Source organism: Periplaneta americana, chromosome 3 (genome assembly GCF_040183065.1).
Source record: "Periplaneta americana isolate PAMFEO1 chromosome 3, P.americana_PAMFEO1_priV1, whole genome shotgun sequence".
Taxonomy (NCBI): Eukaryota; Metazoa; Arthropoda; class Insecta; order Blattodea; family Blattidae; genus Periplaneta; species Periplaneta americana.
The window spans coordinates 119,056,766-119,079,718 of record NC_091119.1 but is presented as its reverse complement, the minus strand read 5'-3'; the positions used below and the strand labels follow the sequence as shown (position 1 = coordinate 119,079,718).

Sequence of the window (22,953 nt, the reverse complement as noted above, 5' to 3'; positions counted from 1 at the left end):
GCGTAAACAGGTCGAACTCTTTCTTCAACAGCAAGGAAAGCACTTTCATCATCTGTTGGACTTTGGTGAGAAATTCTACTTGTTAATGTATTCTTCTTTTTCTGCCTGACATGATTTAGACTTTTAGACCTGTTCAGATCTGTCCATTTCCTGCGAGGTTGTCCCACATCTCTTCGTCTCTTTGATTGGTACTTATCTTGAAGGGAGCATCGTCAGTATAATTATGTTCCTTCCATTCCTTCTGATATTATTCTCTCTCTTGTACAATGTTTATTTCTCCTAATTGTGTTCTGATTTCTTAGTTTCTCAATCCATCTCTCTTAGTCAGTTCACATAGGGATCTCATAAACATAATTTGATCAACCTCACATCTCTGTCTCATGCTCATTGTCTCCGTTTCACTGGCATATTTAATAACTGGTTTTGTTAATGTATTAATTAATTAATTTCAATTATTCACAAATGTGATGCCAGTAATTACTAAATAGCAATCATTAAGACAATGGTCGAAGGGGAATGTGTAAGAAAGACTAAGAATCAGAAGATATAACAGAAGTGAAAGCTGTTCACATCCTACAAGAGAGCAATGTATTATTAATTAGTTAATCTCAATTATTTGCAAATCCAATAATTTTTAAATTCCAATAATTCTGAAAATGGTCGAAGGAAGAGTACAATTTTGTTTTATAGCTGGTGGGAGTCTGTACTGCCAACTGAACCATGGTTACGAGTGTCAGCTACTCGCTCACTTTGCTCTGCTTCATTGCAGAGAGACTTCATATGCGGAAAGTATTATGTTCTTTTTAGGCATGGAATTTTAATAGTTTATAGTGATAGCATAAAACATTTTATATTATTATGATGTACCGAAGTACATATGATATTTCCGTGCAGATATTCTGCGTATTCATATGAAGAAAGATGAGTGGAATGGAGAAAAATTCTCTCCGGCACCGGGATTTGAACCCGGGTTTTCAGCACGTAGAGCTGAAAACCCAGGTTCAAATCCCGGTGCAGGAGAGAATTTTTCTCCGTTCCACTCATCTTTCATCATATAAAACATTTTGTTTGAAAAGGTATAAATAAAGATGATATGGTAGAATAATTTTTGTATTCCTTTGTATTTTATGTTCAGAATTTTGAAAAGTGGTTTATGAAAATTTTAATTGTTGTAGTGATCTACTTTCCAGTTGATGGTTACTCTGAGGGCTGAGAGATTGGTGATACTCTGTAATTTAATATTTTGTATGATGCATTAATTGTTACTTGTTTTTTATTCCTTAATATTTACAATTTGTAACAAGCTAGCTTTCCTTTATTTTGTAGAGATTTCGCCACTGCACTCACTACATTACACCATGTTCATTTACTTCTTACTTTCTTCTTAATACATTTGTCCAGCTATAAGCTGATTACATGTTTATTGTAAATCAAATATGCAATTTTCCAGAGCTGTGGATTGGTGAGAATTTCATGTAGCGAATAGCTTTTCATTCTTTCCTTCAGTTTATGATTGATGTTATTACAGTGAAGTAGGATGTGTTCTATTGTTTCTTCTTCTGTTAAACGTTTTTTTACGTACTGGTAACTCTGATCATTTAAAGTGGTGCATGTAAGCTTGCCTAACAAGATGACGAATTCTAGCCCATATAGCAAAAGTTTGTACCTGTTTGGGAATATCACTGTAGATTTTAATATTGTTGAGTTGTTTCAAAATTGCCCATAGTGCTTTTCCTGTTTGTCCACTTAACCAATCTGTCCATTGCTTATTTATCATGTTATGAATATTATTTACTATTCTGTCAAGGAAATCTGTAGGTTGTGGTTTTTGTGAAAAGTTTGATGCAGATTTTGCTGTTTCATCTGCTATCTCGTTACCTTGCACTCCACAGTGGCTTGGTATCCATTGAAAGGTGATATATTTACCATTTTTAGAAAACAAATTATTACACAATAGATATAACTCTGAAAGCATAAGCATTTGGTGTATATTTGACTATTGTTTGAAGGGCTGTTTTTGAGTCGGTAAATATGCAGATCTGTCTGTAATAAGAAGCTTTGCAGTATTGAAGAGCTGCATCAATAGCAAGTAACTCTGTGTTAAGGCTTGAAACAGAAGAGCATGGGATGAAGTAGCTACTTTAAATGTGTTGATGGGATGTCGTATCCAGCTTCAGAGTTGCCTTCTTCAGATAGTGATCTATCTGTATATATATGAAAGTGATCGTCATATATTCGTTGATCATCTCAAGTACTTCTGCCTTTAATATTTCACTGTTGGTTCGTTTTGTATTGTTGCTTGGCAGAGATGGAAAGGCTCTTGGTTCCTTCCATTCCCAGGGAACTATGTTATGAGTCACTGGAATCTTTGCTATGCTGTTTGTGTTCATTATTGTGGGTGCTTGACTGAGTGCATATCTCAAGAATTGTTTTGGAGATTTGGGATCTGGATTCAATGCATGTAGTGGATGTTGTGGTGATGTTAACTGTAGTATTTTTTAATTTTATGAGCATTCTTATGATAGATACGAGGTCAACATTCAATTCAATTTCCATAGAGGTGATGGGCGAAGTTTTGGGAAATCCTAAGCAAAATCTGCTGAGTTTTGTATTGACATTAATTGAATTCTATTTGAATGTGCTGTATGTCCCCATATTTCACCCATATGTTAATTTTGCTCTGATAGCCTATATCAGACCTGTGGAACTGTAGCTCCTCAGAGCGACTGCTTACCTCCCCTTTCTTACCCCACCCATCTTTTCTACCAGTGCGGTCATGACGTTCTAGTTACGCTCGGTTGCATCTCGCAGCGGCATGTATACAATACGCTATCAAGAATTACAAATGAACAGATAATAAAATCCTTACGAACATACCTTTAAAAAGTAAGAGAAAAATGAATGAGGGAAATAAATAAATTAGAAGATATGTAAAATAAATTTTAAAATGTATATGTGCGTATGATGTAAGAAAGTCTCCCTATGTGTACATCGTCCTATTGCTAGTAAAGCCGATTAAATCCACTTTTTGTGTAAAATAAGTTAAGTACAGTCCCCGACTTGTCTTTCCGTTCTCTGTATTCTACTAAAATGAAATAAGTCCAAAATGTGCATGCAGGCAACACACCAATTACTTTATTTGAAGAATTTATTATGATTTTTCGTGCTTTAATAAAGTTTTAATTCCTGCTTTTACAAAACTTGTAATACTGGTCTTAACTGGTTTTACTAATAATATGACAATAAATAAATTGTACGTTGATAAGTGAGTGATAGCTATATGAACGGATGTCAATGCTGTCATTTAACATTGTAACGCACTCCAGTCAAATAAATAAATGAATGAATGAATAAATAAATAAATGAATAAATAAATAAATAAATAAATAAATAAAAAGTAAGTAAATAAATAAGTATAAAGTAAATAAGTAAATAAATAAATAAATATGTAATTAAGTAAATAAGTAGGCCTAAATAAGTAAGTAAATAAGAAAATAAGTAAGTAAATAAATAAACAAATAATATGCGTACTGCAGTTTAAAGAGAACTGGAACATGGAAAAATCTAAACCCGTGAAGGAATACTACTTCCAGAGGAAATGGGAATTTTGTTGTTAAAAACGAAATAATTGCTTGTTTACTGTGTCCCATCCAATTTATTTCTACTCGTCATTTCAATATTAAACCACATTTCAACAAAGTCCATATTAAGAATTATGGAATGCACAAACTTTCGGGTAAGTTCATTATTACGAACTGTATATTGATTACTTATTTATATATTTGAAAATTACGGACGTCACTTGTTGTGTTCACTTTGAATTGAAATTAATAGTGACTTTCAAGATTCATTACTTAAATGTTATAAATTTATGTTTCCGTAGGTTATGATAGGAGGAAAGTTTTCGAAAATCTAAAACAAGTTAGGTGCAAAGAAATCTCAAAGAAACTACCGACAGGAAATCTAGCATAATTGTAAACCTTGAAACGAGATAACGCATTATAAAAACAATGAATTTATTACAATCCTCTTTGAGAATTACATGCCGCCACTGATCGGCCAGAGAATGTAAATAACTCTATGCGGAAGTCGATCATCCCCAATAGAAGTGGAGTGAGGCTGACGTCATATTTCCCCTACTTAACGAGTTCTGCAGGCCTGGCCTATATGCAAGATAGAATTGCGTCATGACTAATGTGTCCGCTTGCTATAATTTTCAACAGGTTAAGTCTTTTCATACACTGTTGTATGGTGTTGTATATAAATATGTTCTTTCCATAATAATTTTCCCTCAAGTGTGATGTCAAGAAGTTTGTGATTTCTATTGAATGCTAATTGTTCATTATTTATGGTTAAAGTTGGTTGATAGTTTTTTTAAAGAGTACCTTCGTGTAAGAACTGTCTATTCTGTTTTCTTTGAAGAAATGGTGAGATTCCATTTTGAGACCCATTTAGAAATTATCTTTAAATCCTTTTGTAATCTGCTTCTGGCAACTTCTGGAGTAAAATGTGTGGACCAGATGGTGATGTCATCTGCATAAATACTAATTTTTTTGTCTGCAGGTAACTGTGTTGAGATATCGTACAACATGACATTAAACATTGTTAGACTAAGAACAGAGCCCTGGGGAATTTCGTTTTTTATTTTGTATGGTTTAGATGTTTTGTTGTTTAAATATGTTTTATGTATCTTTCATTAAAAGAATTGTGTATGAATTTTATGATTTTCTCTCTGATTCCTATCTTCATTTTATTGTAGCATTATGGATTTAGGAGGGATTGTCTCAAAGGCTGCTTCCAAATCTAACATTGCAGTGATTGCTTCCTTATTCTTGAATCCAGAATATACATTTTGTGTAAAATATAAAACTGCACCTATGGTTTTTGATGGTCTAAAACCGAATTGATAATCATTAAGTAAATTTTCAGATTCCAGGATCCATGTTAGTCTTCTATTGACTATTCATTCTAATGAGCTGCATTGAGTGATACTCTGTAATTTAATATTTTGTATGATGCATTAACTGTTACTTGTTTCTTATTGCTTACAATTTGCAACAAGCTAGCTTTCCTTTACTACTGCACCCACTGCATTGCACCATGTTCATTTAAATAAGCGCAGCAGATTGATTCACTTTACAGTAAGTGAAAGGAAGGGGAGATAAAATTAGATGTGTTGAAATCTGTAAAACTGTAGGCACAAGATAACGTTCTTTTATGTTCTCATTATACGAAAGTGAGGGAGAGTACTGAGAGATATATTTCGAGATGTCGACGAAAACTTATTCCTGATATCGAAAGAGTGATTTTTGTTTGCCGTTTGGCTTTTCATCTGTGTGTTTGTCTGTATGTACTTTTAAAATACTTAATAGATTTTGTTCATATGCAATCTCTGTGAGTAAATTAATCTAAGAATGATGTAGCCTACATGGAATATAATCATTTTACTGAATCAAATTAATCAGTCTTTACTTGAAAAATTTAACATAATGTTGATATATTCCAACCTGACACTAATGGTGTTTTCTTCCTTTTTTTATATATACATTGGAGTGCCAAATGAAGCTGTGTGGATATCTGTCTCCAAAAAAAATATTTTTTCCACTAAATTAAATATTGCCTACTTACGAAAGAGTAAGAAATGTTGTACTCATGCCACTTTTCATACAATTATATTTATTGCTAAAAAAATGTTTTTCTGTTAGATCATGTTTTTGATAGTATGTATTGGTTACCGCAAGTAGGTATATGCTTGACAGTTGGACTGTGATTTGGGATTGGGTTGTTTTTGTGTTTTTTAAAAACATTTGGCAGCATTTGCAGCAGGTAGAAATGTCCTTGAAAGAAAGGGATCTGCAAGAATGTGACTATAGATAATGTGACATATGGAAGGGATCTGTAATATTGTGACTACAGATATACAGTATGACGAACCCTTACTTAATATAGTTATTTTAATATACTTTGCTCCAAAACATGACAGCCTTCCCTCATCCTTATCACTTAAATGCAGGCATGTGCAAGGGATAAACACTTAGCTGACTTGCCAATTCTTGAAGTCATTGTTATATGCCAACAGTTTTGAAACTGTGTTCCATAGAACCGCGATTTTCCTCTAAACCATGATGTTTGTAAATATTGGGTTGATGCATAAGCTTCGTAGCGTTTTTCGTTGCTATGGTAGCTGTGTCACTATGAATGAAAATACAGAAAAACGCTACGAACTTATGCTCCAATCCAATATATTTAATTTATAATATTAAAACAAAATCGGTATAAAAATGAACAAATGTATTTCAGAAACACTTTACATTTATATTTTCACTAATGTGTTTCGTCCAAATAATAAACAAAGAAAAGAAATATACAATCATAATTATAAGAAGTGTTATATATCATTGAAGTTCCAGTTTCATAGTTAACTAAAGGTGTTCCAAGGGTAAAATTTTCGGACACTCTAATCATAGAAATTGCTTTACATGGTTTTTTTCATAACACAAAAGTTATATTAAACCACAAAAGAATATATATACTTCTTTCTCTGCCAGTTTAGTTGCCTGATGTCGATGCAAATTTTCTGTGAGTCTAAGGAAAGTTATAAGATACAAAATGTGAATTAATTAAGGAGACATGTACACTCTTACATCTTAAAAGCCTATTATGTAAAATATAAAATTTAAATTATACATCAACTATTGAAGTTAATTTTGGTAAAAAAATTTGTATTAGTTCTCAAGTTATGGTTTTAATGCAAGGTATGACACTGCTAAGAGCTGTAAATGGAAAATGCATGAGCATTTTTCCGTAAACTGTTTTTTAAATAAGTTTCCCTGATAATTTAAAAGTACTAGATAGAAACAAATGAAATTTTTCTGCATTTCTAACACTTACATAATGTACAAATCTGGCCAGAATCATGCCCACCTTAAGAATTTTGTTGACAAAAAAATAAGAAATAAAAAACTTGAAAACCTATTACAAATAAGTTTAAAATATAATTAATTTTTGCAGAAACATGAAAATGTGTAGTTATCTTTAAGCTTCCAAAATGGAAAAAAACAAAACACTAAGAACTTGAAAATTGATTGAGTTACTTGGAAATAGTTTCTTTGTGATATGGAATGTAGCAGCCATTTTGAATCATTAAATGATAAATTTAAAACCATGTTAGGAAATTGAAAATGGCCTTAGTATATTAAAATATGGCTATTAATGTATTCATTTGCAATACTGTAAATCAGGTGTACAAAGAGAAATGAAATTTAGTAATTTTTTATGTTTGCCCCTTTAAAGTAAAAATACTTAACCATACATAAAACTTAATAAAAATAATTATGTCTAAAATACAACATGCCTCCAAACCTAATTCTCGTCCGAATCATCTCTTGATGCATTCATACATTATTTCCATTATATTATTTGATGTTGATATTTCTTTCGCATAGAGTTCATATACTGTTCAACGAAGTAAATCACGTGTAAAATCGTTTATGTTATTGAATGTTGTTTTAGTTTATCTTCTTTTTAGTTTGTGTACTGTAAGTCTGAATATTTATGCCCTATGTAATATATATATATATATATATATATATATATATATATATATATATATATAAACACTTACTGCCCATATCTCACGTCCTGAGCCGAGAGCTCCCTAGCGCTTATAACCATGCCTCTTAGGTCTGCTCGGACCATCACAGCAGCTGCAGTGTGCGGCACAGCAGCATATTACATGTTATGAAAATATTATCCTTTTGCATTGCAGGAGTCTTTACTGTTTGCAATACTGGATTCTCTAATTGTGGTTCCAGTCGAGGTGGGTTCCGCCAAGTTGGTGACCGGGGGATGCAATGGTGGCTCTCGTGCTTTTCTTTTTGGACATTAATCGCCTTATCAGCTCTCAGCCCTTTTCATTCTCTCATCTTTTTCATCACTGTATTTCTCCTCGCCGGCCACCATTGCATGTGGAACGCCCACCACATCATCACAGCCATTTTCACCTCTCCATCCCCGCTGTTTGTTTTGCCACGTCCGTCATAATGACGGGATTGATTTGTTAAGGATGCCTTGCTAGGTTACATTCTTCTTCCTCTTCTAGTTTTTATATACATTATTAGGTTAAATATCTTAGGTTTATAACTCCTGTCTCACCAGCGGGGATCTTTCCTATCTCCGTGGTCCTGTCCCACGGTTTCGAGCGTGACTTCCAACTTGTGTGGCCCGACAGGGCGCCCAGCAAACGAAGCAATAGTGGACCCTTCATACTGCCCCTATATGCAAGTTTAGGTGCCGAGCCCGGACCAGATGTCAAGTACACTCACGTAGAGCCCCAATGGGGCCCGGGGCGATTTAAACGTCCCGGTGACCGACTCTGCTCGCCGGGGCGAATATATCACCCCGACGTGTTACCGTTGACTTATGGGTGTCGCAGTGTAATGAACCACAAGTCCCCTGAAGCTCCGTGCGGTCTCGGATTGCTCCGGCTTTGGGAGGTGGGTCGGAGTTAGCCGAGTGTCTGGCTCTTGTATTCAGTGTAGAGTGGGGAGCCACGTGCGGTTATTCCCGTGGTAGGGGCATAAAACTGCGACACGCCTCTGGTGTAAGGCTTGCCATTAGGTGTGTAATGACCAGTTTGAAGGGTAACTTGCGTGAAGTGGGTTGCTTGGCATCGGGCTGTGGGGGGGTCCCCACGGCCGGCACAGACTGAGAAGAATTTTAGGTGTCTTTTTCTTTCGCCCCCCCCCCCCCGGTGGCAGGTTGACGCCGACGGTTCCGTAGGGGGGGCCAGTTCAAAATGTCCTCGCGCTCCTCTTCTCCTCCCTCAGAAAAAACTAATAAAAAACAGAAGACAGGAATTGATACGACTGGTGGTCATATTATGACGAAAACTGCTATGGAATTGGACCCTGAGAAAGTAACTGTCAAAGTGCCGCCTCCGAAGTTTATCGGTATCACCTTGGACGGAACGGAAAAGATAGTGAAGCATATTAGTCCATTTTACGTGAGACGCGCACTCGACGAACTCGTTGGGAAGGTCAAAAATGCAACTCGCCTACGCAACGGTAGTCTCCTCGTTGAGACAGTATCTCCAAAACAGAGTGAGACGCTGTTGAAAGCAAAGTTACTAGGGTCTTACCCTATTAAAGTCGAACGGCACTCCTCGCTGAACACTATGCGGGGAGTAGTGCATACGGATTCTCTGGACGGTATGTCTGATGAAGAGATCCAACTAGAACTGGCGGAGCAGTCTGTGTCCAAGGCTTACCGTTTATTACGTAAGCGGGACGGACAGACTGTTACCCTGAGCACTGTCTTTTTGACCTTCGAAAAGCCTGTCCTACCAGAATACATCCTTGTCGGGTACGAGCGTGTCCCAGTTCGTGCGTATGTGCCGAACTCAATGCGGTGCGTTAGGTGCCAATGGTTCGGACATATGCAAAAACGTTGCACTAACGATATCGCATGTGCAAAGTGCGGTGGTGTTGACCATGGGGATTCCCCATGTGCCGGCGCCGAGCACTGTGTGAATTGTTCTGGGGACCACGCCTCCAATTCTAAAAATTGCCCGAAGTATATGGTAGAGAAGGATATCCAAGAACTGAGAGTCCGAGAAAATATTACGTTTTTCGAGGTGCGTAAGCTTATTTTAGATCAACAGAAAAAGGCGACAGAAAAATCCTATGCAGCAGTATTGAAGAAAACAACAGAGGGGATTGACGCTTTTACACAAACGCCACCTCTTCCAAATATACCTGGGAAGCGAATTGAGATCGCTACCCAGACGTATGTAGAAGTTGCCACTCAGACTGCTGAGTCAGACGACTCATGTGGCCCTGATATCAGGCCTGACGTTCCAAAAAAGATCACTGCCGTGGCGACAGAAAAAGATTCAAGGCCTGGTAGATCGCCGCGACGTCACACTCCTTGTTTGGGTGACGGGTCGAGATCATGGTCTCGATCCTATCCTCGATCAAGATCACGATCAGGTGTGCGACGATCTGGGAGTGAGTCACCACGGTCGAAGGCTAAGCAGTCGCAATCAAAGGCACCAATTCATAGAAAGGATAAGAAGAGAAGATCCCCTGTGAAGCCACCAACATAATTTAGCTCATCGTTATGACTGATATTGTACAGTGGAATTTGAACGGTGTATGCAGCAGATACACACAACTACAACAATTGATCTATCATGAAAACCCTGCTATTTTATGTCTTCAGGAGACACACCTCCGGCCCGAAAACTCCCTGAGTATCTCGGGATACTACGTTCACCGGTACGATCACCTTGCCGGTATTCGTGCCAATGGAGGTTGTGCTCTCCTACTCCGCCAAAGTATCTTTTCCTCTGTTATCAACATTAACAGTCCACACCAATGTATAGCCGCTAGAGTAACATTGCCTTCCATACAGTTCTCAATAGTCTCTATATACGAGTATATGCCTCCAGACACACCTTTCACAGTACAAGAAATTGAAGACATTCTCTTGGAGGTACCTGCTCCATATCTGATAGTGGGGGATTTCAACGCATCCCACCACTCATGGGGCTCAAATTCCGATGACGACAGAGGAAATAAAATAGCAGAGGTATGTACCCATCTAAATCTTGTTACCCTGAATTCAGGGGAAGCAACGCACCTCTCCTTGGCTTACGGTACATACTCCATGATAGATATCTCCATTTCTAGCCCAGTTTTGTCCACGCATTTCGAATGGTCCGTGATTCACGACCTACATGGTAGTGACCACTATCCCATTCGAATGCGTATGTCCGCTCTACGTCCTGCGGAATCTCGCTCTCCAAACTGGGTTATTAAAAAGGCGGACTGGGTCGGATTTTCGGAGTCCATATCATTCGATGATAACGAACAAGAAAATGTGGACTCCTTAGTGGAACATTTCTCAAATGTGGTTATAAAGTCTGCGGAATTATCTATCCCCCAGTCGTCCTCCAGACCAAAACGCTTCTCTGTCCCCTGGTGGACGGATGCCTGCAGAGATGCAATCCGAGACCGCAGACGTGCCTTACGCCAATTTGAGCGCCATCCAACCCAAGAAAATTTTGTCCAGTTTAAACATCTTCGAGCCAAAGCTCGTCGCAGTGTATGCGATGCTAAGAAGACGTCCTGGACAAACTACGTCAATTCTATGAAAAAGAACGTCCCATCTAACATCATATGGGACAAAGTCCGTCGGATAATGGGGAAACGTAGTTCTGTAATTCCGGGAATTTTAAGTAATGGAGTAACGACCACCAGTCCTATAGACATTGCAGAAACATTGGCCAGCTCGTTTGCACAGATAAGCAGCTCAAATAATTATGACCCGGAATTTATGAAAATCAAAGATGCTGCGGAAAAACGAAAGCTCAATTTTAAATCAGATAACACAGAATATTACAATACACCGTTCACATCCGAGGAGCTGGAGGCGGCACTAGACACATCCCCTGACACCTCCCCTGGCCCTGATAACATCCATAACCGCATGCTTTGCCATCTTCCACCAGCTGGAAAATCCTTTCTTCTGGCAATATACAATAGGATCTGGACAGAGGGTGTATTTCCATCTGCTTGGCGTTCCACCATTGTAATCCCTGTCCAGAAACCAGGAAAGGATCCTTCTTTACTGGTAGTTACAGGCCAATTTCTCTGACCAGCTGCGTATGCAAAGTTATGGAAAGGATGATAAGTAAATGCCTTACGTGGGTACTCGAATCGGAAAACCGATTATCTAATATCCAATGTGGTTTTCGTAAGAATAGATCCGCCGCAGACCATCTTGTTCGGCTGGAGACCGCCATTAGAGATGCTTTCCTCAAGAAGGAACATCTTGTGGCGGTCTTCTTTGATCTAGAGAAAGCTTACGATACCACATGGCGGTATGGCATTCTGCAAACTCTGCATGATTGGGGACTTCGTGGCAGTCTCCCAATGTTTGTTGCGAAGTTCATGGCAGAGCGGTATTTCCGAGTTCGAGTAGGTACCACACTTTCTAATGAACATCTTCAAGAAAACGGCGTTCCACAGGGGTCTGTATTAAGCATTCTTCTTTTCTGCATTGCGATCAATGGCATTGCCTACTGTGTGGGTGACCGAGTATCTTCTCTCTTGTATGTTGATGACTTCAGTTTATATTAAAGTTCACGATACCTTCCATCCATCGGTCGACAGTTGCAACCGGTTATCAACATGCTATCAGAGTGGTCTGTTCACAATGGTTTTAAATTCTCCACTCAAAAGACGCAGTGTGTGCACTTCTACAACCATCGTGGACTCCATCCACATCTTGACCTGCGTCTTAATGGAGTGGAATTGCAGTATACAGACACTGTGAGGTTTTTGGGCCTTATCTTTGATTATAAATTAACGTGGGAGCCGCATATCCGTGATCTGAGAAGGCATTGAGAAAAATCGTTAAATATTTTACGCCTTTTGTCAGGGGTTCGCTGGGGTGCAGACCACATAATGCTTTTACGTCTTTATCGTGCTCTTATCCGGTCAAAGCTGGATTATGGATGTTTTATCTATGGCTCAGCAAGTAAATCCAAGTTACGTCTCGTAGACACTCTTCATCATCATGGGATATGACTCGCTACAGGGGCCTTCAAACGAGTCGGATAGAGAGCCTGTATTGCAAAGCGGGGGAACCATCACTGTATCGGCGATGTAATGTCTTATTGTGCTCGTATGCTATTAAGCTCCGCTCACAGCCTGAGCACAATTCTTATGACTCCTTTTACGATCTATCTCTTTATGGCCAATACAGTGAAAAACCAACAGGTGTGCTGTTTCGAGAACTGCTGTCCGAGCTCGACATCCGCTTGCCAACAGTTCGCACTCTGGAGTACACCACCACTCCACCCTGGACTATGCGACGTCCCATGTTTGATGTAAGTCTGAGCCGATGTTTTAAAAAATTTACACCAGCTTTTGTATACAGACTTCGTTTTAGTGAACTTTTATCACAGTATCCAAATTACTCATTAGTTTTTACTGACGGATCCCGAGTAAATGATAATGTTGGTTGTTCCTTTATTACAAATGGACAGATATTTAAATATAAATTGAGCCAGTACACCAGTGTTTTTACTGCAGAATTATATGCTTTTTATAGAGTTTTACTGTTTTTAATTAGGCAACCCCGGGGCAGATTCCTTATCTGATCTGACTCTCTAAGCGCCATTGAGTCCCTGCAGCGTCTGAATTCTGATGATCCGCTTGTATTGAGAACCCAGGAACTTTTCCACGCTCTTCTAACCTCTGACTATGAGATCGGAGTAGTGTGGACTCCGGGTCATGTTGGGATTCCTGGAAACGAGGCAGCGGATGCTGCAGCAAGGGACAGTGCTATAAATGGATCTGAGGTGTATTGGCGTGAGAGGTGGCAAGATATTAAAAATTATTTGAAACATACGTTATGGTGGCAATGGGAAGGCGAATGGTCTGCACAAGAGGGAAATAATTACAATGAATAAAGAATACTGTTCACGTTTGGGATTCGTCCACAAGAGCGTCATGACACGAAGTTTCACTCACCCGGTTGAGGATTGGCCACTGTCATCTGACGCATGGCCATCTCCTACGTGGCGAGCCTCAGCCGGAGTGTGATCTATGCCATGTCCCACTGACCGTGGAACATTTTTTATTACAGTGTCGAAAATACGACCGTGCCCGTCGGCAGCATGGAATTCGGCCAACTCTACGTGACGCTCTTGGAAATGATTTAATTGTGCAAGTGCAGTTCTGAGATTTTTATCGAATACAGGACTTGACAAGGTGATGTAGTTTTTTAATGACCCATTTTACTTATCCTCTGGACTCTTTACATCCGGAGGTTACATTTTTAGTATATTATTTTAACAAATTTGACATTCGGACCTTTTACATCCGTGCATTTTATAAATGCTCCAGACAATTTATTTCTGGTGGTATTTGTTTTATTGTTTTGTTTTTACTTTTTAAATACTACTTAGGGACTGCGAACTTTTCACTTTTATGGTTTTTATGCTTCACCTTGTTGAAACTGCATTTGTTTGCCTCGTTTTAACCTGACAACGCTTTTTAGTTCTTTTAAGCATTCTGGTTGTTGTGTTATGTTTGTGTTTAGTGAATGATTTTAGATAAGGGCGCAAATAGCCATAGTAGCTGACGCGCCCTTTTTAAACCCCACTAATTAACTAATTGTGGTTACCACTATCGCTATCATCTCTGATGGCAATTTCCGAAAATGTATGTATGTATGTTCAGTCTTTACAATTGCTGAATTACCATAGAGCCCTATATGATTTTAAATTTTATTTTACAATTTTTTACTTGGTTATTTAACGACATTGTATCAACTACTAGGTTATTTTGTATTGATGGGATTGATGATAGCGAAATGGTATTTGGCGAGATGAGGCCGAGGATTCGTCATAGATTATCTGACATTCGCCTTACAGTTGGGGAAAGTCTCGGAAAAAATCCAACTAGGTAGTCAGCCCAAGCGGGAATCGAACCCGCGCCCGAGCGCAACTCTGGATCGATAGGCAAGTGCTTTAGCCGACTGCTTCACGCCTAAGGGTTGAGGGGTGGAGGGAGGTGGGTTTATTGAGTGTTTACCAATTTCAGGAAAAGGGGCCATCATGTTTTGGAGCACACTATACAACTCGTGATATGTATAATGAAAAAATACATATCATTCAATTTTAGTACTAACACTCTCTTTTTTAAATTAGAACTTAAGACTAACATTGTATGACTTTCTAAGTAAAACTTTAAAGTTTAGCGTCATAAACAGCAAGGTTCAATTTAGTATGAGATGCAGTTACTCACTTTTGGATAGCGTTATATTTCTTTTAATTAGTGTTGTTTGCTACAAATACAGTATATTTAGATTAAATATGATGCTGAAAGTAGGATTTATCATTCCTATTATTGATACATTATACTCGTATTTTCTTGCTGTCATTTTCTATAGAAATAAATTCCTACTTGGAATCACGGCACACATTTCAGAAAGTTTTTGTCTTAGAGTTTCCATAATATGTTAGGAATGAGTAGAGTTGTGCACCACCACATTTCCACTTCACTGGTTGCTACTATGGACTATGGCAGACTTTCAGAAATGTTTCTCTTTTTGTATATTCTGTAGAGAAAATTTATTCATATATATATATATATATATATATATATATATATATATATAATAAGAGATAGAAAAGTCGAGCACTGTTTCTAGTAATATTTGTAATATTTTAATAAATTTTCATTAATCTGTGTGTGTGTGTGCGTGCGTGTTTTTTTTTTTTTGTTTTGTTTTTTTTTTTTTTTTTGAGAGGTACATACATCCATTTACTTCGAATGTCAGTTTGTTACAGCTCTTGAAACATATTTGGCGTGTTGCATTCTGTAAGTCTAGAAGATGTTATGTGCACATTGTATTGGATTATGCAAGGGAAGTAGATGTATAAGTGAAGTCAACTGAGCATTCTTAGTTTTGTTGACAGGACTATGACACGGGAGGATGTAGCTATCATTCAGGAGCGTAGAATGTCACAGCAACAACAACAGCCACAACAGCAGCAGAGTAAGTTCTGTAGAATATTACACTATAATATTATCAGTGTACAGTCTTATACATAGCTGTAGTTGCCGAAGTTCATGGTTGTAGATTATTACTTCACATGTTTGTATGTTCATGTCCTTCTTGTACTTCTGTTTTATATATATTTTGAATATGTGCTTATGTTTGCATAGTAAGCAAGCTATAATGACAGTTCACTGTAACTGTAGTACGTATATTACTGTCTTCATAAACTCATTCTGCAGGGATTTTGACTGGCATTTCACAACACTGATTTGCTTTATTGACGTAGTCTTAGAGGACCAGACAATCCAATAGTTGTTTTCTTGTTTAGTCAACTGCCTGAAGACAAGTGGAACCTCATAAGTGACACCAACAAAACATCACTCATGAGGCAACTAAGCCAGGAGAGAATGTGGCAGTGGCGAAGCTAAGGTGTAAATACTGGATAGGTTGAAAAAAATCTGCTTACCTTGTATCTTTTTATAGAGCAGCTGTTTATTGACTTTTCTGTCACAATTTTTTGTGACACAGACCCCACAAGAAGATGATGACCACTCATTTTCACCCCCAAACAGAATACAGGTATAACAATATAACTTATTTGTCTCAGAACACCCTGTTAGCTAAAGATATATGAATATTAAAAATTTTCTATTTTGTCTTCTTCCATCTGCTATTTTAATATGTAAATGTGGTGTCGATCTCCTATCTTTGTAAGCACATATTGTTTCATACATTCAACTTCAAAACGGTTTTTCCTTTAATTCTATAAATAATGACCTCCTTGTTCTCTTAGCATGAGCCATTTTACACAAAATTAATATGTAAGAAGTACACTACACACACACACACACACACACACACACACACACACACACACATACACACACATACACACACTTCTGATTAAACTAACACTCAACAATGGAGTGCAGGCACAGAACACAATATAGCACAACATATTATTGTGACGGTGAGGCTAGCCATATTTCGTATCGAGATGTAGCAAATCGATACCTCCTCCCTGATCTTCCCTCATGCTTGCAAGTCAAGGTCATAGTCATGTCATTAGAGGCCTTTGCCACAAGCCTCTCGCACTGAACTCTCCATCCTGGAATGACTGCCAACTGTGAACTTAATACATGGAAAGATCGGAGTGAAACCAAGTGTTAAGTGCATTGTTATTACGAAATTACAGGCCTACTGTTTCTCGTATAACTCAAATTTTTTTGGTAGACTAAGCCTCAAAAGCCTCTTAAGAACTTCGCCACAGTAATGTGATAGGCAGTAGTGAAACATGACAAAACTTTTGGGTAAGCTGGGCTGAAGGTATAGTGATGTAGGCCATGCTTTATGTCGCTAAACGGTAAACGAAACGTGGAAACACTCCTGTTTTTAATTAACTAAATTCTAAATTGATCTTGTCTCTTAGAAAATGTTTGGGAAAGCTCAGCTTATCCTGCCTACCCTGATGCTTTGCCACTGGTGATAGGGTAGTCAGTTCCTTTCCCCCTCCATTGCATACATTGCTGACTAAGAATATATTTCACTAATCAGACTTGAGATGTATAAACAGTTATTCTTTCTCTGACATGTATTGTCATGTGAGATGTACTGCCTGATAATCTGCCTGTAGATGTGCGTATCAGCCAGAACTTCAGTCAGGTGTTAATCAAATAATTATAATAAAAATATGGAACAAGATTTACTTCGTAAAGATTATTTGTGTACGATTAAAAGTAAGTTAATACTGATAGTTGAATAGTAGCATTATTGAAGATGTGATTGTATTTTACTAGTTTTTCCTGAAACAGACTATACACAGTGAGCCAGAATCTCAGTCTAACTGGAAAGAATTAAATTTTTCAAAGTCACTGAAGTTGGTGTTTCTACTCTGTAAACACTAACCAGAGGTCTGCACTTCAGAAATCCGCAATGCAGAAAGAGATTCAGAAAGATTAACAACAGTAAATACATAGCAGAAGTTGATAATTGATAAACATTTGGACGGTCCGCACCTAGTAGTGAATTAGAATGATGCAAGGGAAGATCGTTCTGTATTGTGCTTAAACAAAATATTTTTTAAATTCCTTGTAAATCTGCCCAAAGGTATGTACTTTTGGTTTCTATAAAGTTTAATAAATTTATTCAATGTTAGTACTGTAATGACAATATTCGAAAATACTGAATTGAAAATTAAATTTTCGATCGAAGTTCATTTTTATAATGATTTAAAAAAATCGGTACTTACTCCCACGGGATTTTTGTTATCAAAATATGAAATAACATGTGTACTTCAAATCCGATATTGTGGTTTAACTGCAAATGCGCACATTTTTATATTTTGATTATCATTATTATTATTATTATTATTATTATTATTATTATTATTATTATTATTATTATTATTTTAATTTTAGGTGATGGCCAGCAAAAGGGGTCTTCCTTGACTCGTTAAAAGTTATTTGAATTAATGCTTGATAAGAAAAGCTCTTCAAAATTATTATATGAGTGTGATTTATTAATCGCTTCATTTCCAGAGCCAAGCATTTGATAACATATGAGTATGTTTTGACTAGATTATAAATAGAAGAGTGTTCACAGAGCATTTAAAGGGAATTAAGAAATCTATTTGTTATTTTATCAGTGGTTTTAAGAAATGGTGGAAGTTGTGCAGGATGAAAAAAATACAGGTTTTTTCGGAATATGTATGATAAGTCTTTCTTGTGTTAAATTTTAACGTACCTTGTTAACATGTTTCGACCTATTTTGGGTCATCTTCAGAACTGGTCGTTGTTGGTGTTGGCGCCTCTTGTTTCCTGTGTGGGTGCATTCGTAGTGTAGAGTCAAAGAGTGTACCGGTATGTGTTTTGAAATTGAGTTGTGTGTTGAGAATATCGTTGGGGTGTGTTTTCGTGTTTTTTTGGGTACAGGTTTTTGGTAAAATATTCGGAATGGTTGAAGCTGAGATGAAGTTTCCTCAATAGAAACCCAGTGGTATTGCTAAAGAACCTTGCATCTCACTCACCGGTGAAAAATTCCTTTGTAAGCAAATGAACAATAATTTGTTTTGTTTTGAGCCCAGCCTCATGAAAGATTTTTGGGCCGCCAGACACCCGAAATTGATAGCATTGGATCTCGTAATGTTACACCAATGGCTTTTTAGTAAGGAAACTTCACTTCAGCCTTCAATCATTGAATCATTCCGAATATTTCATCAGAAAGCTGCCTTTTTACTTCTCACAAAACTTCCACAGTTCCTTAAATTCATTCATGAAATAACAGATTTCTTAATTCCCTTAAAAATGCTCTGTGAAAGTTATTCTATTTATAATCTAATCAAAACATACCTTATAATGATTCTGAAGAGCTTTTCTTTTCGAGTATTAATGCAAATAAGTCTTTACGAGTCACAGGTTATTTTTGCTGGCCATCACCTAAAAAAAAAAAAAAAAACCTCGCGCGTTTGCAGTTAAACCACAATATGGAACTTAAAGCTCAAATGTTACTTCATATATTTGGTCACAAAAGTCCTGTGCGAGTACGTGCCTATTTTTTTTAAATGTCAGTATAAGAATGAACTTCATGACTGAATACAAATCTGACTTTTCCTTCTTCTCTTTCTGGTCAGTTTCAGCGTCATTTCTTCACCCACTCTTTCCAACACAACTTCATTTCTTATTCTGTCTATCCACTTCACACGTTCCATTCATCTCCATATCCATATTTCAAATACTTCTATTCGTTTCTCTTCATTTCGTTGTAATGTCCATGTTTCTGCCCCATAAAATTCCACACTTCATGCAAAGTACTTCACAAGTCTCTTCCTTAGTTCTTTTCCATAAGTCTGCAGAAGATGCTCCTTTTTCTGTTAAAAGTGTAACATTGTAAAATTCCTTTGCAGAATATCGGTAACTTGCAGGATTCACTGTCCTCTTTCTTGAAACATTATCTTGATCCAGTTTCTTTACTTACAACATGAACCAGGAATGTCTTCAACAACGATACAGCAGTCAAAGTACTACCAACAGAGAATTACAATACAAATCATTAGATATATTTCAATTAAAATTATCAATGTCATATCATAGGTAAATCATGGTTGGCAACAGTTTTTTTTTCCAAAAGGGCCATAGTCCAGGACTGACGTCCATTTGTAATGAAACATTTCTACACTTACAGTTCACATATAAGTTTCAACTGGATTGAAACTTTTTGTTGTAAAATGATGTGCCAGCCCTAAATGGCTAATTCCAACAGAGAACTTGTTTTTTTCCAAAAAAAAAATGGACTGGAAGCCCTTTTGGAAGGGAGCGATTTATTTACAAATGAAGTTAAATGTTCTAATTTTGGGCATAGAGAGTATACCTTTTGTATTTACAGTAGAATCCCTCGTAACCGGCACCAAAGGTACCAGGCTAGGTTCCAGATACGAGATTTTGCTGGATAATTGAATAAATACTGGTATAGCCTGTACAGAAAAAAAAAATCGCATTTCATGATGTCAAATGTTGAAACTGCAGCCATGTGAAGCTTATTTCTGTATCACTTGTTCATAACTGAATAAACATAAAACTGTGTGGATTTTCCTTATTAAAACACATCACACAACACAAATAATAGCCTACACTAATTCTAGGTTCGAATATTTACTGAAAATTAAAGTTCGTTCGAACTACCTAATGTGGTAACACTGACGGCCCAAACATAACTAAATAAACGTAAAAACTGAGTGGATTTTCTTTAGTGAAACACATCACACAAATAATAGCTACACTAATTTTAGGTTCGAATATTCACTGAAAATAAAAGTTCGTGCAAACTTTCTAATGTGGCAACACTGACGACCCCTACTGTGGCAATGTGGCAGACTTAAACTTTTTTTCTTTTGGCCTAGCCAAAAGTGCTGTTGTTTTGGTATTTCCAGTTATTTGGGTGCCGGTTATGAGGGATTTTACTGTATTAAATTTTTTATTTGAATGCATATTAAGTGTTTTCTATAAAACTTTCTTAAATTAAAACGTTAAAAGTGTTCAGAAAAGGTAATATAAGCTTAATGATAGATGGACCTGTTTCACATTGGTGTGGTGTCATTAAGATATATTGCCTTTTTTTTAACTTTTAACATTTTAATTTAAGAAAGTTTTATTTTTTTATATCAGTGTTAAAGTGAACAACAAAAAAACAACAATAAATGATTTAATTTACATAATATGTCTTTTGAAAATAATTAAGAAATTAACTATGAAAATAATGCCATTCACGACATGATAAAAGAACTGAATTGTTGTGAAGTTCTTAAAATGTATAATGAGAAAGTAATATATCACCTTCGTGACTTTCTTTTCCTCTTCAATATTCCTCACCACCATGGTATCTTTTAGGATGGATATTTTGTTGATAAAACCACAGTCTAGTATATACAGTCACGAAGCTTGAGTTGTTGAGGGTACTAGGAACAATAGACTGTGCCGGTACTGTTTCGCATTGTCTGTGATGAGGCAATAGTAGTGATTCTAGTGGTTAGCAATTATCTATGGATGCTTATTTCCTACGTATTGAGCTTCGTAACTGTATATACCGGTACTAGACTGTGATAAAACCATGTGCTAGTTTTCTTGAGTGAACAACAGAGATAGTTTAAATTAACTGGTCATATCTTGCTTACTTCAAAGTTCACCACTGATAATCATCATTCCTCCTTGAAGAGAAATCACTGGAAGCTTTTGAAGTATGGATATGGGATAGAACGGAGCATGTGAAATGGACAGACGAAATAATAAATAAAGCTGTGCTACAAAGAGTGGATGAAGAAAGAATAATGCTGAAACTGATCACGAAGAGAAAAAGAAATTTGCAGGGTCACTAAGAAGAAACTGCCTATTGAAGGATGCACTGGAAGGAATGATGAACGGAAAAAAGTTCTGGGCAGAAGAATATATCAGATAATAGACAACATTAGATGTATGGATTATATACAAAGACAGAGAGGAAGGCGGAAAAGAGGGAAGATTGGAGAATTCTGAGTTTGCAGTGAATGACCTGCTCTTGGGCAGAAAACTATGAACGAATAAATGAATGTCGTCTTTTAGTTTGAGATAATGAATTCCATCCTCCAGGTGCTTCCATGTTAAGAATAGAATGCTTTACACTTTCAGACCAGCATGTGCAAAATTCTTAATCACTGTAATCTGGAACTGCTTGAAACGAACTAATGAACTTAGGAAGACAGGATTTGTATTGAAAAGAGTTTGTATGTCATTAATTAATGGTGTTTTATGTTGCAGTTTTAGGAAGTCCTGGCAGTCCTTCACCAGGTGCGCCTGCACCCCCTGCTCCACCAGGACATCATCGTACTTCTTCAGCTCCCCCAGCCCCACAACCTCCACCCATGGCCCTGGCCCCACCCACCTCATCCCCCCAAACAGCTGGGCCACCTCCACCAGCACCTCCAGCTCCTCCATGTCCTCCTTGGCTTGGTGCTTCCTCACAACCCCCTGCACCTCCCCTTTTGACTGCCACTGCATCTGCTCCTCCCCCTCCACCACCACCACCTGCTCCCAACATGTCTCGTTCATCAAGTTCTGATGGACAAGAGCAGACGTCATCGTTGGCAGCTCAGCTTCAGAGTGCCAAACTCCGCAGGTCAAATAAGGTAAATTCTGCACACTGCAGAAACTGGTTTCATAAATCTGGCTTTATTTCACCAGTCTTATGTCTTATCTCAAATTGTTGAAACTTCTTTTGAAGAATTTGATAAACCATAACCTTACTAAGGGAATTGCATTCAGAATATATTGCAAACTATATCTTGAAGCATGTTGTTACTGTAACTTATCACTAGCAATTTGTAGGCCCAGAAAATTTAGTTTAAGGAGTATCGGAACCTTCTGAAGAATATTATACTACATATTTAAAACAATTTTAGGTTAAGTATTTCTATGATGAGACTGAGCTGTACGTTGTGTAATATTTAACACGTTTATATACAAATAGATGAAATAAGCTATTGTAATTCTTTATTATTCTTATTAGCAGTTTGTAGAATACAAAAATGGTACCCTTTCTTACCATAAATATTTTAAAATCTCTTGCAACTTTTCTTGTGTGGATGAAACTTCTATATCTCCCAACACTACATATGGGAGAAAACTTATTGAAATAATTGAAAATTACCTCAAAATTGTAATGCAGCACCCTAGAGAGACAGTGTGATCACTGTGAAGGCTCTTAGCTCACCTAACTGTCCCAAATACCTCCCTCTGTAATAATTCTGTATAGTACACAACATTCTTACTGGAAAACAAAGCAACAGTATCTTTAGTAAGACTTTTTGCTTCAGGGCCATCCCAAATCTGACCTCTATCCCTCAGAGTGTGA

General features: G+C 37.2%; 1 protein-coding gene across 10 annotated transcripts in view; it reads left to right on the top strand.

Moving 5' to 3' along the window:
* ena (ENAH actin regulator enabled) overlaps positions 1-22,953 on the top strand; it is a 182,063-nt gene that overhangs the window by 139,646 nt on the left and 19,464 nt on the right. For 8 of the 10 annotated variants that reach the window (XM_069821430.1, XM_069821424.1, XM_069821425.1 and 5 more), the window contains 2 exons: positions 15,482-15,573; positions 21,861-22,228. In XM_069821430.1, the coding sequence (XP_069677531.1) occupies positions 15,482-15,573; positions 21,861-22,228 (460 nt within the window). The remainder of the gene's footprint in view (positions 1-15,481; positions 15,574-21,860; positions 22,229-22,953) is intronic. The other 2 variants (XM_069821428.1, XM_069821422.1) reach the window with 1 other exon arrangement.